This window comes from Cucurbita pepo, chromosome LG14 (assembly GCF_002806865.2).
Source record: "Cucurbita pepo subsp. pepo cultivar mu-cu-16 chromosome LG14, ASM280686v2, whole genome shotgun sequence".
NCBI lineage: Eukaryota > Viridiplantae > Streptophyta > Magnoliopsida > Cucurbitales > Cucurbitaceae > Cucurbita > Cucurbita pepo.
In genome coordinates, this window is record NC_036651.1 from 1,105,354 (window position 1) to 1,119,565 (window position 14,212).

Genomic DNA, 14,212 nt, shown 5'->3' on the forward strand with positions numbered 1-14,212 from the left:
TGTGCCATTTCATTACATGACCAATGCATGTTATTTGACTTTTGCATTTCTTTGCTATGTCAAACCGAAAACCTTACCCTTTTTTTTTCAAATAATGAACCAAAATAACAATAACAATAAATAAAATAAAATAAATTCTTTTGCCTCGGATATTTAATTGAGGATAGTTATTATTATTATTTTCACATACCGGCAGAATTTCATCCAAAGATTTAGATTCTGGTACTAGTTTAAAAATCCCTTCCGTTTTCAAAAGATAGCTTGTTTTATAATAATTTCGTACGTATCTTCTAGATATTGTTATTAAACTTTAAAATTTAGCACAAACAGCTTTTAGGAACTTGGGGTGTTTTTTTGGAACAATTTGATAAGAAGTGTAAAATTGACATATTTTTTGAGATCTCATTTTTGCTTATATATACTTCAGTAGTTGTTTAGTTACAATTATCACTTCATTTTGTATAGTTTAGGGAAAATGATTTTTTTTTAACAGAATAATATATTTCTCAGGACCTTGTAAAATAAAAATATAAAGTCCTGTAAGATAATATTTAGAAAATATTTTTTAAGAAAACAGTAGTGAGTAGAGGTAAACCCTTTGTGGGATGGAGAGATAAAGCTATAAAACCACACTATTTTGCGTAGTCAAACGAGAAGTAGACAACATCCAACACCGTAATAAAGTTGGTACAACACCGTAAAAGCATCCTGAGCCATATTGCCTCAGCCTTGAGCAACTCCAGATGCTTACTACCGCTAAAACAGCCATCTTCTTTATTTAGTAGCAACTAACTACTTGTTGTCTAAAATGTCTGATGGCCAAAAGTACCACAATGGCTCAGGAAGCCCCAAGCTCCTAGAAACCGTGGGGCTTCTCGGAATCCTCAAGACTGGTAGGTCGGAACCAAGCCTTTTCCTCCTCCACAATAGAGTAGTTGCCACCATCTGCAGTATGGTTGGCCACCGCTGCCACCGCTGCCACAGGGTTGATGGTGGCCGGCCCGAAAACGCCGGTTTGTGGATGAGGAGCCCAATACTTATCAGCAGATTGAGGCTGAATCACATCATCAGGGACTATGCTTGGTCGGACTTGCTCGTCGTGGTTCTTGTCATACGTAGAGGTGTGAGCTGCCCTCCTGTTTCAGGTTTGTGTCTCATCCTATTAATGCTCCATTCCACCAAATATAAACCATATTTACGTTTTTTGGTATAGTTTAAGGTTAAAACTAACTTTAATTTGAACTTACTTCGTACATTAGATTTTTTTTTCACCTAAATTTTTTGATATGGCTAAGTTTTCTAGAGAGTAGTAGACTAAATTTACGATAACTAAATACAAATAAGAAATGAATAAAATGGCCTTGGGAAATTAAAATAGAACATTAGGGAGTTAAGGAAGTATGTTTTCAAAATAAATTAAAATTTAGGTTAAATTTAATAAAAACACACACTAAACTTTCATTCAAAAAGTTTCGATAATAAACTTATAAAAAGATCTAAAAAAATTATCTTTGGAGGAAAACAGTAAGCAATATTTTTAAATAATATCTATCGACATAGTATTTCAAAAATATAATTAAACGTTAAAAAGCGTCATTAATATCCAAACTTTTTAAAAAGTTAAAAAATAATGTAAGTAATATATTTAAAAATTACTTATGAAAATTTTAAAATAGTATTAAAAACTCTGTACCTTTATTAAAAAAAAGTTCAGTTATTTTTTTAATGCTAATATATAAACGAGAACCGACATCAACATTTTATATATCATCTTCAAACTATTTAATTTTACATTTAAAATTTTTTCAGAGTACATTTTAAACATGATACTATTGTAAGGGTATTTTTGAATTTTTTTTAAAAGAGTTGAGGGTGTTGGTAGTTTTATAAAAAAATTTAAAATATCAATAATTTTTAGAAAAACTAAGGTTATATTTATAAAAAAATAAATTTAGAACATTTTTAAAAGTTCAGATATTTTTAAAATAAAATATTAAAGGCAACAATATTATTGAATTTTTCTTTTAAATTTAAAAGTATTATTGAAATTCTTCTAGTAGTTTTTTTTAGACAAAATGGAAAGTGTAAAAATAGTTTTAGAATAAAATTTGTTTTAATGAAATTTAAAGAGACTTTGGAGCAATTAAGAAACAAGAGTAAATAACATGTTTGGTTGCAAAAATGGACATTATTTTGGATAAATATAACGAGTAAAACAGTTTTTAAATAAAGTCAAAAGATTGACATGGAAAAACACAAAATTGAGTAAACTTCGTTTTTCTTTTCTAAGTTGTTGAGTTCGAGAGTACCAAAATTTCTTTAGTGTAAACATTAAACGAAGCACACAAAAAAAATTGATAAAAGAAAATAAATATTCAAATTAATAAATAATTAATGTGATCCAAACTGTAAACATTATAAAGCCAAGCAAACAAAAAAAGAAAAATTTGATAAAAGAAAATAAAGACTCAAATTTATAAATAATTAATGTGATCCAAACTGTAAACATTAAAGCGAAGCAAACAAAAAAAATTTGATAAAAGAAAATAAAGATTCAAATTTATAAATAATTAATGTGATCCAAACCGACTGCAGACCTCTGGGGAAGAACTCATCTTAATTTTAAGAAGGATAAGAAGACGAATTCAACGGAACGCTTGAGTTGAGATAAGACAGAGAAAAAGCGATGGGACTGACACGCAATTATAACTAACAGAAATGATAAGAACGACACAGTCCCCTCCACATGGAGGTTTTCTTTCCACTTATTTCTTAACTCCTGATATTAAACTATTTTCTTAATTTAATTTACGTCATTTAATGAAGATTTGACTGAAAACTACTGCCACTATAAGAATACAATCAAAACTTTGGAAAACATTTAAGAGTAAAATTATTAAAAATAGTATGCTAAGAAAATATCTAGAAAAGGCATAATTAGCCGTTAATAAATATCACAAACTTGCAGAAGAAGCCAAGAATAGTAACGATCTCCCTCCACATGGAGGTTTTCTTTCCACTTATCGTTTAGCTCCTGATATTTATACTATTTTCTTAAATTTAAAATACGTTACTAAACGAAGATTTGATTGAAAACTACTGACACTATAAGAGTACAATCAAAACTTTGGAAGACATTGAGAGTAAAATTATTAAAAATAGAATGCTAAAAAAAATATCTAAAAAGTGCATATTTAACCGTTAATAAATATCATAAACTTGCAAAAGAAGCCAAGAATGGTAACGATCAGTGTCAATAATTCCAGACAAACATCACACCATCCCTTCCCCACTCCAACACAATAAAGGTAGTATAGAGATGATGATTCTGTAAGGGATATTTATCGATCAATGCTAGTGTGAAAGGGAATTATGCTTATTTCAGGGATAAAAGATATTTTGAAACCAAGATAAAAATAGGAGAAACTATTATTCCATGTGACCGTATGTCAGCCGTTACTAAAATAACTTAATGTGGGGTACGTGTAGAATATTTGAGGGTTCAAATAGTTTCCTAATCCAAATATTTGGTGATCAACAATTGGATCTTACTGGACAAACAAGGTGAGAGCCAGCTAGTCCATTGAATAGAAACAAATTTGATTTACACGTGTTCCACGTGACAAGGAATTATCTATTGAAACCATTATTTTTTCCTATGTTTATCATAAAACTGAAACCGACATTTATATTCAATTTAAAACCTTGCGTAGTATTCATCAATAAGCAAATGAATATTGTGGTTAATTTGACTAGATATGTATTTTGAAAAGACACGTAGGATGGGATGGATATAGAAAATATAACTCAGGAGTAGACCACCATAGTGGTTGTCTATATGAGTTGCCAACCCTATTCTGTCCCCTCAACTGCCCCCAATTCTGTCCTATCCATTATTCAAGCCACTGCGGGAAAGAGCCGGATCCAGACAGGAAATAGAAAAGGGCTTAGAAAAAAGGTGTTAATCCAAATGTGGAATCGAGTGGCTGAACATCAGCCACATCAGATATCACATACGCTCGGCTTTAATTGTCGAGCAATTACTCTTGTACTTGTAGGTTTATTAGAGTTAGGGAGTTTGTTTATAGATTTTTTAGCATCAAAATGGGGGCACTACAGATATTCACACCCAGTCTTCACTTCGATCTTTTCATAAGAATTTTGAGCTAAAATTGGATTCTAGAACAGTATTGTAATGTCCTAAAACAAAAGTTAGGACCCAAATATTGCCACACAATTACAAATAAACTCCTATAAAATTTCAATTCACATTTAAAATCTATACGCATTTTTATTTCAGTAAATTTTGAAGCATTAATTAAAAGTAACTTTTGGGACGAATAAAAGGATTTTTAAACAAACGAAAAGACAAGTTTTTTTTTTTAAAAAAAAAGTTTAGTTTTCAATTTTAATTACCATTATATAATTTTGTTACAGGGCAGTTTAATTGATTAAAATACTGTTTTTATTAAACTATTAACCTAGTTTTAATTAGTTGATATTAAAATTATTAACTAACACTACAAGATTTAAAGCGGTCGCTAAATGCGTACTAATTATTTTTACAATTTTTATTTGTAGCTTGTTAGTTGATATTATCAATTTTTATTCGACTGTACTAAAACAAACAAATTATAGTTAACTGACTAAATAATTGATACAATATTATTAAGTTTTTCTTCTCTCTAAGAATATATATTATGTTTCTTTTAAAGTACATCATAGATATAGTCAAGGACATGTGGAATATACTTTTAGCTAGTCACCTAATCTATATTTCTATTGAGGCTTTTGTTTTCTTCCGAAATTATAAAGTTATTAAGTCAACATTACATGAAAACTTATGATTCCAGAGTGGAAAAATTTTAAATCACTTATGGAAAGCAGACTCAATCTAATTATTTGACTGGCCAAAAATTTTAGTAAAATAAATATATCAATTGAAATTTTGGAAAATTTGAGTTTTGGAGTGCAAAATTGCGATGGATTCTAACAATTGCTTATAAAGAAATAATGATTTTGAAAAGCTTAGAATAAAAAATGTGTTAGGTAGGTTTAAGATTTGAAGAATCATTTTGCCAAAACAAAATGAAGATTCGTGGTTTGAAAAAATTAAATTATGTTAACTTTGAGATAAAATATTATTTCAAATCACACTTAGTTTTAATTAATTAAACACTAAAATCTTCGTAATGTTGCTTTTCACTATAATTAAACTAAAATAATTGTAAAGCTAAATGTATTAAATATATTGTAGGTATAGTACTATAAAATCCTATCACCACAAATTTATCACGCTGAGGCCTTTTGTAATTTCAAGATTACTAAGGGTAAAATGACTCGGCTTGATTTCACATGAATTTTTTAAAACATAGACATACCGTAACAAATTAGTAAATTGGTTAAATTCTGAAAGTAATACTAAAAAATAAAATATGTTTTAAAAGAAAACACCTAAAAAAGTAAAATAATTCATAATATAGATAGTTTTAATTTTCAAAAATAGAATATAAAATGAGAATTGAAACATAGGTAGAAGTAGAACAAATTAATTAATAACTCTTATAATAAATGAGTTACTCATTATATTAAAGATAAATCAGTTATTACTAAAATAAAATATAGATTAGTTATTTACTAAAATAAAATAAGGAGTAATTTTCGTAAATCGGATTTACTCGTTCGCCCCTTCCCCAAGTTTCACAAAGAATTCAGAGGAATAAGAATTAGCACTCTCTAATTCCAAGTCTCCTTCCACACAGCAAGCAACATCGACTAATAAACAACGTGAATGAACAAACACCGAATGAAAATAAAATTGGCAAAATCTTCCATAAAATCAAACAAAAAAACGAAGAGGAAGAGAGGCAAAAAGCATCAAGTGAAGGAACTCATAATTTCCAATTTTCTAGGCGAGGTAGGTGTAGTATTGAATATGGCGGGAAACTCGAAGGTCAATTAGAATCCTAAATCCTTTTGTGACGAAGACAAGACCAGAATCAGAAGAAACCGAGAATAAGTATATGATCAAAAGAAAAAAACAGAGCGAAAGAAGAGAGGACTATGAGTTACGTCGTGAAGACGTTTATCTTAAGTGTGCGTCGGTGTGAGGTCGTTCAAAAGGCAATCAACGTGAAGAAGAAGAAATGCAACAACAATCGGAACGACTTTGTAAAGAAAATTTCGCATCAAGAATGCAATATAGCTATCTACCAGAGAATAACAGAACAAAACAAAGTAACAGCACAATAACTTCACGAACATTCGCACAAGAAAAAAAAAAATCGAAGAAGAAGAAGGAGAACCTGAACTTCGGAGCAGCGGAAGAGATCGCAGAGTTGCGAAGTGGATCTCTGTTCCAGATCTGGTCAGTGATTCGTTTCCTCAAGCCGGCGATCGCTCCTGCGCTCCTCGAATTAGCGGCCATACAATTCAAGCTCAAAAAGAGAGAGAAAGAAAAAACGAAGAACCAGAAAAACGACGCCTAAGAGAAAAGGGAGAGAGCGACGATGATGATGATGAACAAGCGATTAATTGCTTATGATTCTGGATTCTAATCGTTCGCGGCAACTCAGATTATATAGTGCGCCAAGTACGGCGTCGTATTTAAATCAGCCAAAAGGCGACAAAACTCAAAAGCTTCCTCACTCGTAACGCAAATTGCCTTCTCCGTTCGTCCGCACCTACTTTCATTTCGCGTACGGAATTTCTTTTCGTTTTCTATTGGTACACGTTTCTTCACGGTCGTTGCATATTCCGTTTATATGTTCTTTTTTCTTTCCTTCCGCAAAGTGGTCAAGTCATGCATTTTCCCCCACCCCATGGCCCAACCTACCACCCCCAACGCCGTCATTTAACGGTTTCCATTTTTTTTAATACTAAAATAAAATCACGTGAAAAGATTTGGGACTTTTGAGTATCGAATATTTAATTCTTTCATTATTTAGTTATTTATAATTTACTGTTAAAACTAATTATTGAATTTTCCATTTATCAAAAACAGCTAATGTGAATATTAAATATTTTTGGTATTTTTTATTTATGAAGTTATTTAATAAACTCGTTTGACATGTGATAAATTATAATGTATTTTTAATTATAGGGTAAGGAGTGGTGGTGGTCAATATTTTGAATTTTCTTGTAATTATGTTATATCTCATGATAAATATTTTTAAATATTAATTAGTTGGCCTAGAATTAATTTTTCTCTAACTTCCGGCAATTTAAAGTTTTCTTATTAGTTAGTGGAGATGCATCATTTTAGTTCTAACACAATATACATAACTATTACATGCCTTAAAAATGAAAATGTTTACATGATTTGATAAATTGATTCCATCCGGCTATCCAACCCAAACCATAAAAGATTTTTCGTTTGGATTTAGATTGAATTTGGTTTTTTTTTTTTCTTGTTTGGNTTTTTTTTTTTTTTTTTTTTGTGTGTGGAATGAATCTGGCCAACCAAAAAAAATAAGGTTACAGTGCAATCTAACCCAACCAAACACTACGTTTGCTCGTTTGTGACCAATATTAGTGATTTGTGGTGACTTGTAAATGTTCGATATTTGAATTTTATAAAATTTTAGTTATTAATATAATATGTATTGTGAATATGTATAATTTTTTAAATAATTTTTTAAAAAAATCTATCAACTCAATCAAACTCTTTATTTTCTGGTTAAGTTGGGAACTCTACTCAGATTGTTCAACGACAACCAACCAAAATTATTGAGAATCAAACCCCCCAAACAGTTATTAAGTGAGAATAACAAAATGTGAGAGAGGTGTTAGGAAACGGGCTTGAATAGACCAATAGAAGGCCCAAAATATTTAATGGGCCGAAAGAATGTACCAAGTGGACAGAGCACCTTTTGTTTACTAGGAGAAATTTAAAAGTACCTCAAAGTTACATAAAAAAGCAACTCAACAAATTTACAATAGTACCCTCACGAGTCAGAAGCCACCACTAAAACATATGAAGCCAAATCATGCCATAATGGTAAATAAAAGGCATAAATGAAATATCAGCATAATATAAAATAATATTCAATAATTTACACATTTATCTCTTTTTTTTCGTCTAGAACATTAATATTTGATTAATTTTTTTCAATGAATAATGTTAATTTTTTTTTTAAATTTAACAGATTAAAATTTAAAAGACAATATAACTTTAGTTTTAATATCATTTTAGTTCTTATACTTTCAAAAATATTCAATACATTATTTTTCAATTTTATCTCATTTATTTTTACTCAAATTTTTCGCTTAATATTTAATATATATATATATATATATATATATATTTTAATGTAGCCATAAATTTATATTGAATTTTTATTGTGTATTAAAGTTGGGTTAGAATGGTCATATTTTAAAATATAAAGAATGTACGGAAAAGTATTAAATAAATGAAAATTGAAATATATATTATTAAAAAAAAACAGTAAAAACAATAAATTAATATTATTTAAACTTATTCAAGAAGAGAGACCAAGTACCTAGTCCTCCTTTTTTGCCCTTTAAAGTCAATGGTCAATTTTCATTTCACATTTTATCCATTGTCCAATCCCATCGGATACGGCGTAGCCATCAAGGGCAATACGGCGTCGTTTACTCCAACCGCCATATCCTCCCCTAATGGAATCCAAATTTCGTAGGAACTTCCTCTTCTTCAGTCATCGGACGAAACGTCACATTTCAGCGCCTGTCAATTTCTCTCTCAATATCTTCTTCTACCGTCTCCGCCACAGGTTCTTCGTAGCGAAATCTCGGCCTTAATCCGAAACTCCACCGAAACACGCAGGTTATTTCTCCCAGTAACTTGCCGGAAACTTTCGGCGGCGGCAGAGATGGAGAGAAAGGCTCTGGCGGTGTGCTCCGTAGTCGCTATTTTGGGGCTTTTGTTGGTCGCTACTGGCTTCGCCGCTGAGGGTACAAGAGTTAAGGTGAGATGCCTTTTCTTAACAATCACGTATTGATTTAGTAATTTTTCTTCGGTGAATTATCTGTTTGGTTGATGAGAAAATCCGTCAGAAAGAATGTGAAAGGATAGCGAGAGGAGATTCATTTTGGATAGCGATTTATAAAAAGAAGTTGTTCGTGAATGGATCTGTTGTTTTTGGCTGCTTCCTTTAAGCTGTATTTGTTTCCAAGCCCTACTGAATTGATCATCTTCTTTGTTTTTGAGTTTGAGGCCATAAACTTCCAATTATATGCAAGCGATTCGAGTAATAGTTAGAGAATTGATAATAATTTTGTTTGTGATTTTCTATTTTTAGAAGTTAAGCAAATTGAGTGACAGTTTCTTCACTTTAATTTTGGTTCATAATTAGAATTTGGTTTGGTTTAAAAAAATTACATAATTTCCAATTTGTCCCTGAAATTTAAATTTCCTCGAGTTTTAATTTTGAGAGATGCTCGTTATGGTCTTGAATTGTTTGAAGTTACTAGTTCAGGACATAGTTCTTTGGAATTTTGTGTGGGATCGTAGCCTGATAAGTCTGGTCATTTTTTCATTTGACAGGGTAATCAAGTCGTTCAAGTCACTCCTACTATGTGCAAATATCCTCAAAGTCCTGCGGCTGCCCTTGGTTTGACAGCAGCTCTGTCTCTTTTGCTTGCTCAGATATTGATAAATGTTTCGACGGGATGCATTTGTTGCACGAGGGGTCCTCGACCTCCCGCTTCTAAATGGAGAACAGCCGTTGTCTGCTTCGTTGTTTCATGGTACTTTTCAACCCTTCCTTTCTCATTCTAGCTTGCATTTAGTTCATGTCTTGATGCTTGCTGCTTGCTGCTTGCTGCTATAATATGAGATGAATTATATGAATGTCGATATCGAAACCTGTTTTCGCAAGATTGCAGGGTCGAATTGCAGGGTTATTCGAATTCTACTCGGGTTCTTGATGGCTGACTGTTATGATATTGTTTGTGATTATATGATCTTATTTCTGCTTTGAAACAATTCCATGTTTTTGTTGTCATCTTTTTGGGCTCTTCTGCATTGTTAATTCATCATGAAAGTTGTGTTAGACTTCTTAATCCATGATCATTACAGTTGAAATGTTAGACTTCTTAATCCCTTTGGTCGAATTATTCCACGAATAAAAGAAAGATCGATTCCCTGTGTTCGTCGGATAAATCAAGTTTGAGCCATGGCTTTTTTTCTGCAGGTTTACATTTGTGATAGCGTTTCTGCTGTTGCTAACCGGTGCTGCACTGAACGGTGGAAGGAATGAACAAAGCAGCTATTTCGATTACTACTATTGCTATGTTCTGAAACCAGGAGTTTTTGCTGTTGCCACCGTTGTGGGTGCTGCAAGTTTAGCGCTGGGATTGTTCTACTACCTCATATTGAACTCTGCAAAGAATGACCCTAATGTGTGGGGCAATCCTTCCATTCCTCCTCCAGCAAACATTGCAATGGCGCAGCCCCAATTCCCGCCCCCGCCCCCGGCTCAACCGACAACTGCAGACCCCGTATTCGTTCATGAAGACACGTACACGAGACGACAGTTCACGTGATCGGTAAGCTTCGGTTGATATCAAATGTGTTTTAGAAAACCATACAAGTTATACAACTTGATTGATGTTGTCTTTATAGGAAGTAGCTGTTGTGGACTTGTATAGAAGAACTGAATTGAATTTTTACTTCCCTTTGATCCATGGGAAATAAATAAACTGTAATTGAACAATAAGTTGATTGAAAATATTTTGATATTTGTTTATAGTAAAATACATTTTTATCTGTTTTATGTGAGACAAAAATGCTATACCCTACCCTACCATTTAAATTGCTTGTAAATATTATGATTGGAGGATAATAAATACAAAAAATTAATATTAAGTGGCATACTAATAGTCGTCAATAATATATAAATTTTATATACCATAGGTTTAGCGGTGAGAATGCATATCGGTTAGAGGACGAAACATTTCACATTAATTGGAGAGAGGAACGAAATATTTCTTATGAGTGTATGAAAGCCTTCCCATTATAGACGTTTTAAGACCGTGAAATTGACGTCGATACGTAACAGGCCAAAATTTGCTACAGTCGATATCTGGGTAACCTCTATATCTTTGCCAACAACTACAATGTTATGCAAACTCATGTCACTCATTTAAATGTAAGGATCATAAAGATAAATGTGTGATTTTTCATTATTATGAGTAGTTTTTTTTTATCTTATCGTTTTTTTTATTTATTTAAAAAATTATTATTATTTTTTTCTTCATACACACATATCTAAAAATTACAAATTTATTTCATGTTTCAATTGTGTATCTAACAGATTTATGACCTTCCCAATGTAAAAAAAACTGATACTTAAACATTAACTTCTTACTTATTTTAACGGATTTATGTCCATAAACTTTTTTTTACTTATTTTAGTTCACGTAATCATATACATTTTACCAAAACCCAAAATGCTATAAATATTGATATATATATATATATATATATATATATATATGAATATTGCTTCTTTCATGCCCATAAGTTAATCAAATCCTAATTATAATCAGTTATTATTTATTTTTTTTTATATAAATCAAAATTTCAAGTACTATATAAAAAATATGACTATTACCAAATTTACCCCTCGGGCTCTCCACTTGCCAAATCATTCTCTTCATGTATTTTACAAAAAAAATGTATGTTTTATCCGTATTAACTTCAAAAATAATTTAAAATAATTTATTACACCTACAATTATTCTATCTATATCCAAATTTTATCTCTATTACATTTTATTTAGAATTATCAGAAAATTTAATTAATTCTAAGTTAAATAGTACCCAAAATAAATTTATGAATTTTGTGATATTAAAAAAAATGATGAATTTTGTACAAGTGTGAATCTAGGACGAAAATGTCCCTATCTTAAAATATAAATAAATGAGATTTTTTTTTTGGTATGAAATTGATTTATAATCTCTAAAAATAAAAATTGGTATTCTCAAAATAACAATATTAATAATAATAAAGACGTAAAATAAATGCCCCCACCCCCTAATTAACCTTATTTTAATACATTTTAATTAATTTTAATAAATTTTAATAAATTTCGATAATTTATCTATATATGGAAATTGCATATTCCAAGCCTATAATTTAACGAAATTCAAATCTTATTCAATTGATAATTTCCATTTTTAACCTTTCATGCTAAATTTTTTTTTTTTTTAAATTAAAAAATTTAAATTTCCCACTTCAATTTTAACACTATATAAACATGCATCACATCCATTCATTTTCCCTATCCTTTCACATTTGAACTTAATCTTCTTCTTCTTTCCATCCTTTTTTTCTTCCCAAATTCTTCATTTTTAGCAAAAATGAAGCTTATTTTTGTGTCGGGTTTTATCTTTTTTACTGTCATTTTAAGTTCCTGGACTGTATTAGCTTCATCTTCTTTCAATGTTCTCGATTATGGAGCTGCTGGAAATGGCGAAACTGATGACACAGAAGTATGTAATTTAAACTCTTTTATTTCCATGAAAAATTGATTGATTCTCTCCCTAATTTTTCTCTTTGTTATAAGGCTTTTGTGAAAGCTTGGAAGGATGTCTGTGAAGCAATGGATGACATTCCAACATTGCAAGTACCTGCTGCAAAAATTTACCTTTTGAACCCTATCACATTTGAAGGTCCTTGCAAGTCTGAACAAGTCAATTTCGAGGTGATTTATCTTACCCATATATATATATGAAAACTATATAATTTAAATTTTTTTTTGGTGACATTTTCTTATATCATATGATTTTTAAATATATTGTGAGTTTGCAGCTTAAAGGAACTCTAATGGCTCCGAGCAAAGATGCATGGCCAAGTGATAACGATAAATGGATCCAATTTGTGGACATAGATGGACTTACTATCAATGGAGGAGGAAAAATGAACGGCCAAGGTTCTCTTTGGTGGAAAGGTTGTGAAGAACACTGCGATCACCCAACGGTAAAATTTAAAATTTCATTTTGTTTTAATTTACATTGAGTATATATCTAAAATTTGATATTTATAATATATGGTTTTTCAGGCATTATTTTTCCACAATTGCAACGGGCTTCATTTACAGAATACGGAACACATTGACAGTGCCAAGAATCACATCTCCATAAATTTTTGCGATGATGTCACTGTCTCCGATATTCACATTAATGCTCCTGAAGACAGTCCTAATACAGATGGAATTGACATTTCTAGATCAACAAATGTTATTATTCAAAATTCTTTCATGTTAACCGGTAACAAATTAGTATTATTCTTCGATACTATTACTTTTATATATATGAATTTAATGCATATTCTACAAAAATAATTATATTTATACATTTTTATTGAAGGTGATGATTGTATTGCCATTAACAACGGATCTTCCTACATTACTATCAAGGGGGTCACTTGCGGCCCCGGCCATGGTATAAGGTAAAAATATCATTTTTTTTTATAAAAAAAACTACATAAAATCTAATCTTATGAACGGTTAATTAATTCCGTATTTAATTTTGTATGGTTTTATTTGAATGTAGCGTTGGGAGCTTGGGAGAAGATGGACAATTCAACTCTGTCGAAAATATCTATGTGAGCGATAGCCTTTTGAAGAGAACTCAAAACGGAGTTAGAATCAAGACGTGGGAGGTGATAATTAGTTTTAATTAATTTTATGTATATTATAAAAAAATAATTATGGATATGCAAGGAACATCACATTTGAACAAATAACATTCGAGGATGTAAAAAACCCGATCATTATTGATCAATATTACACATCTTTTGCATCTACAAGGGAAAATAAGGTACATTAATAAATTACATTTTAAAAAAAAATATTCATCTTATTTTGACATGAATATTTTTTTAAAAAAATTATGTTTACTTATTTATAGGAAATGGGCATAAAGGTGAGGGATGTGACTTATCGCGGAGTTAATGGAACATCAGCAGATGAGAACGTAATTACTTTCAAATGTTCTCAAGCCAGATGCACCAATATTATATTGGACCATGTGGACATACAAATGTCAAATCCCAATGACGAACCCAAAGTGTTTTGTCAAAATGTTATTGGAAAATCGAAATCTGTCGTTCCTGCTGTTTCTTGCTTATCAGAATCTTAGTGAACTTTCGATCACTATTTTTGATATTTTTATTAATGTATCGTTGGAGAAAAGGAAAATTAATGTTCCTTCTCCAAAATTAAGT

At 30.7% G+C, this 14,212-nt stretch overlaps 3 protein-coding genes across 3 annotated transcripts; 2 read left to right on the plus strand and 1 right to left on the minus strand.

Annotated features, from left to right (window-relative positions):
* Positions 1-606: 606 nt before the first annotated feature.
* On the minus strand, positions 607-6,578 carry LOC111809808 (late embryogenesis abundant protein At5g17165-like). The gene is made up of 2 exons (XM_023696238.1): positions 6,306-6,578; positions 607-1,136 (listed from the first exon to the last, which is right to left on the minus strand). The coding sequence occupies exons 1-2, from the start codon at positions 6,425-6,427 to the stop codon at positions 857-859; spliced, it is 402 nt and encodes a 133-aa protein (XP_023552006.1). The 5' UTR covers positions 6,428-6,578; the 3' UTR covers positions 607-856.
* Positions 6,579-8,620: 2,042 nt separating this feature from the next.
* LOC111809750 lies at positions 8,621-10,697 on the plus strand. The gene is made up of 3 exons (XM_023696156.1): positions 8,621-8,948; positions 9,527-9,729; positions 10,176-10,697. Exons 1-3 carry the CDS (start codon positions 8,853-8,855, stop codon positions 10,525-10,527), a joined length of 651 nt encoding a protein of 216 aa, XP_023551924.1. The 5' UTR covers positions 8,621-8,852; the 3' UTR covers positions 10,528-10,697.
* A 1,648-nt stretch (positions 10,698-12,345) lies between these two features.
* On the plus strand, positions 12,346-14,127 carry LOC111810362 (probable polygalacturonase At3g15720). The gene is made up of 7 exons (XM_023697069.1): positions 12,346-12,477; positions 12,552-12,689; positions 12,797-12,964; positions 13,047-13,254; positions 13,354-13,435; positions 13,540-13,648; positions 13,897-14,127. The coding sequence occupies exons 1-7, from the start codon at positions 12,346-12,348 to the stop codon at positions 14,125-14,127; spliced, it is 1,068 nt and encodes a 355-aa protein (XP_023552837.1).
* The last annotated feature ends 85 nt before the right edge of the window (positions 14,128-14,212 follow it).

Coding starts and splice junctions, on each gene's coding strand:
- LOC111809808 (XM_023696238.1), bottom strand. CDS start 6,427: ATGGCCGCTAATTCGAGGAGCGCAGGAGCGATCGCCGGCTTGAGGAAA. Junction 1,137..6,305: donor TCCGCTGCTCCGAAGTTCAG/GTTCTCCTTCTT, acceptor AACCTGAAACAG/GAGGGCAGCTCACACCTCTA.
- LOC111810362 (XM_023697069.1), top strand. CDS start 12,346: ATGAAGCTTATTTTTGTGTCGGGTTTTATCTTTTTTACTGTCATTTTA. Junction 12,690..12,796: donor CTGAACAAGTCAATTTCGAG/GTGATTTATCTT, acceptor GTGAGTTTGCAG/CTTAAAGGAACTCTAATGGC. Junction 12,965..13,046: donor AACACTGCGATCACCCAACG/GTAAAATTTAAA, acceptor ATGGTTTTTCAG/GCATTATTTTTCCACAATTG.
- LOC111809750 (XM_023696156.1), top strand. CDS start 8,853: ATGGAGAGAAAGGCTCTGGCGGTGTGCTCCGTAGTCGCTATTTTGGGG. Junction 8,949..9,526: donor CTGAGGGTACAAGAGTTAAG/GTGAGATGCCTT, acceptor TTCATTTGACAG/GGTAATCAAGTCGTTCAAGT. Junction 9,730..10,175: donor GTCTGCTTCGTTGTTTCATG/GTACTTTTCAAC, acceptor TTTTTTCTGCAG/GTTTACATTTGTGATAGCGT.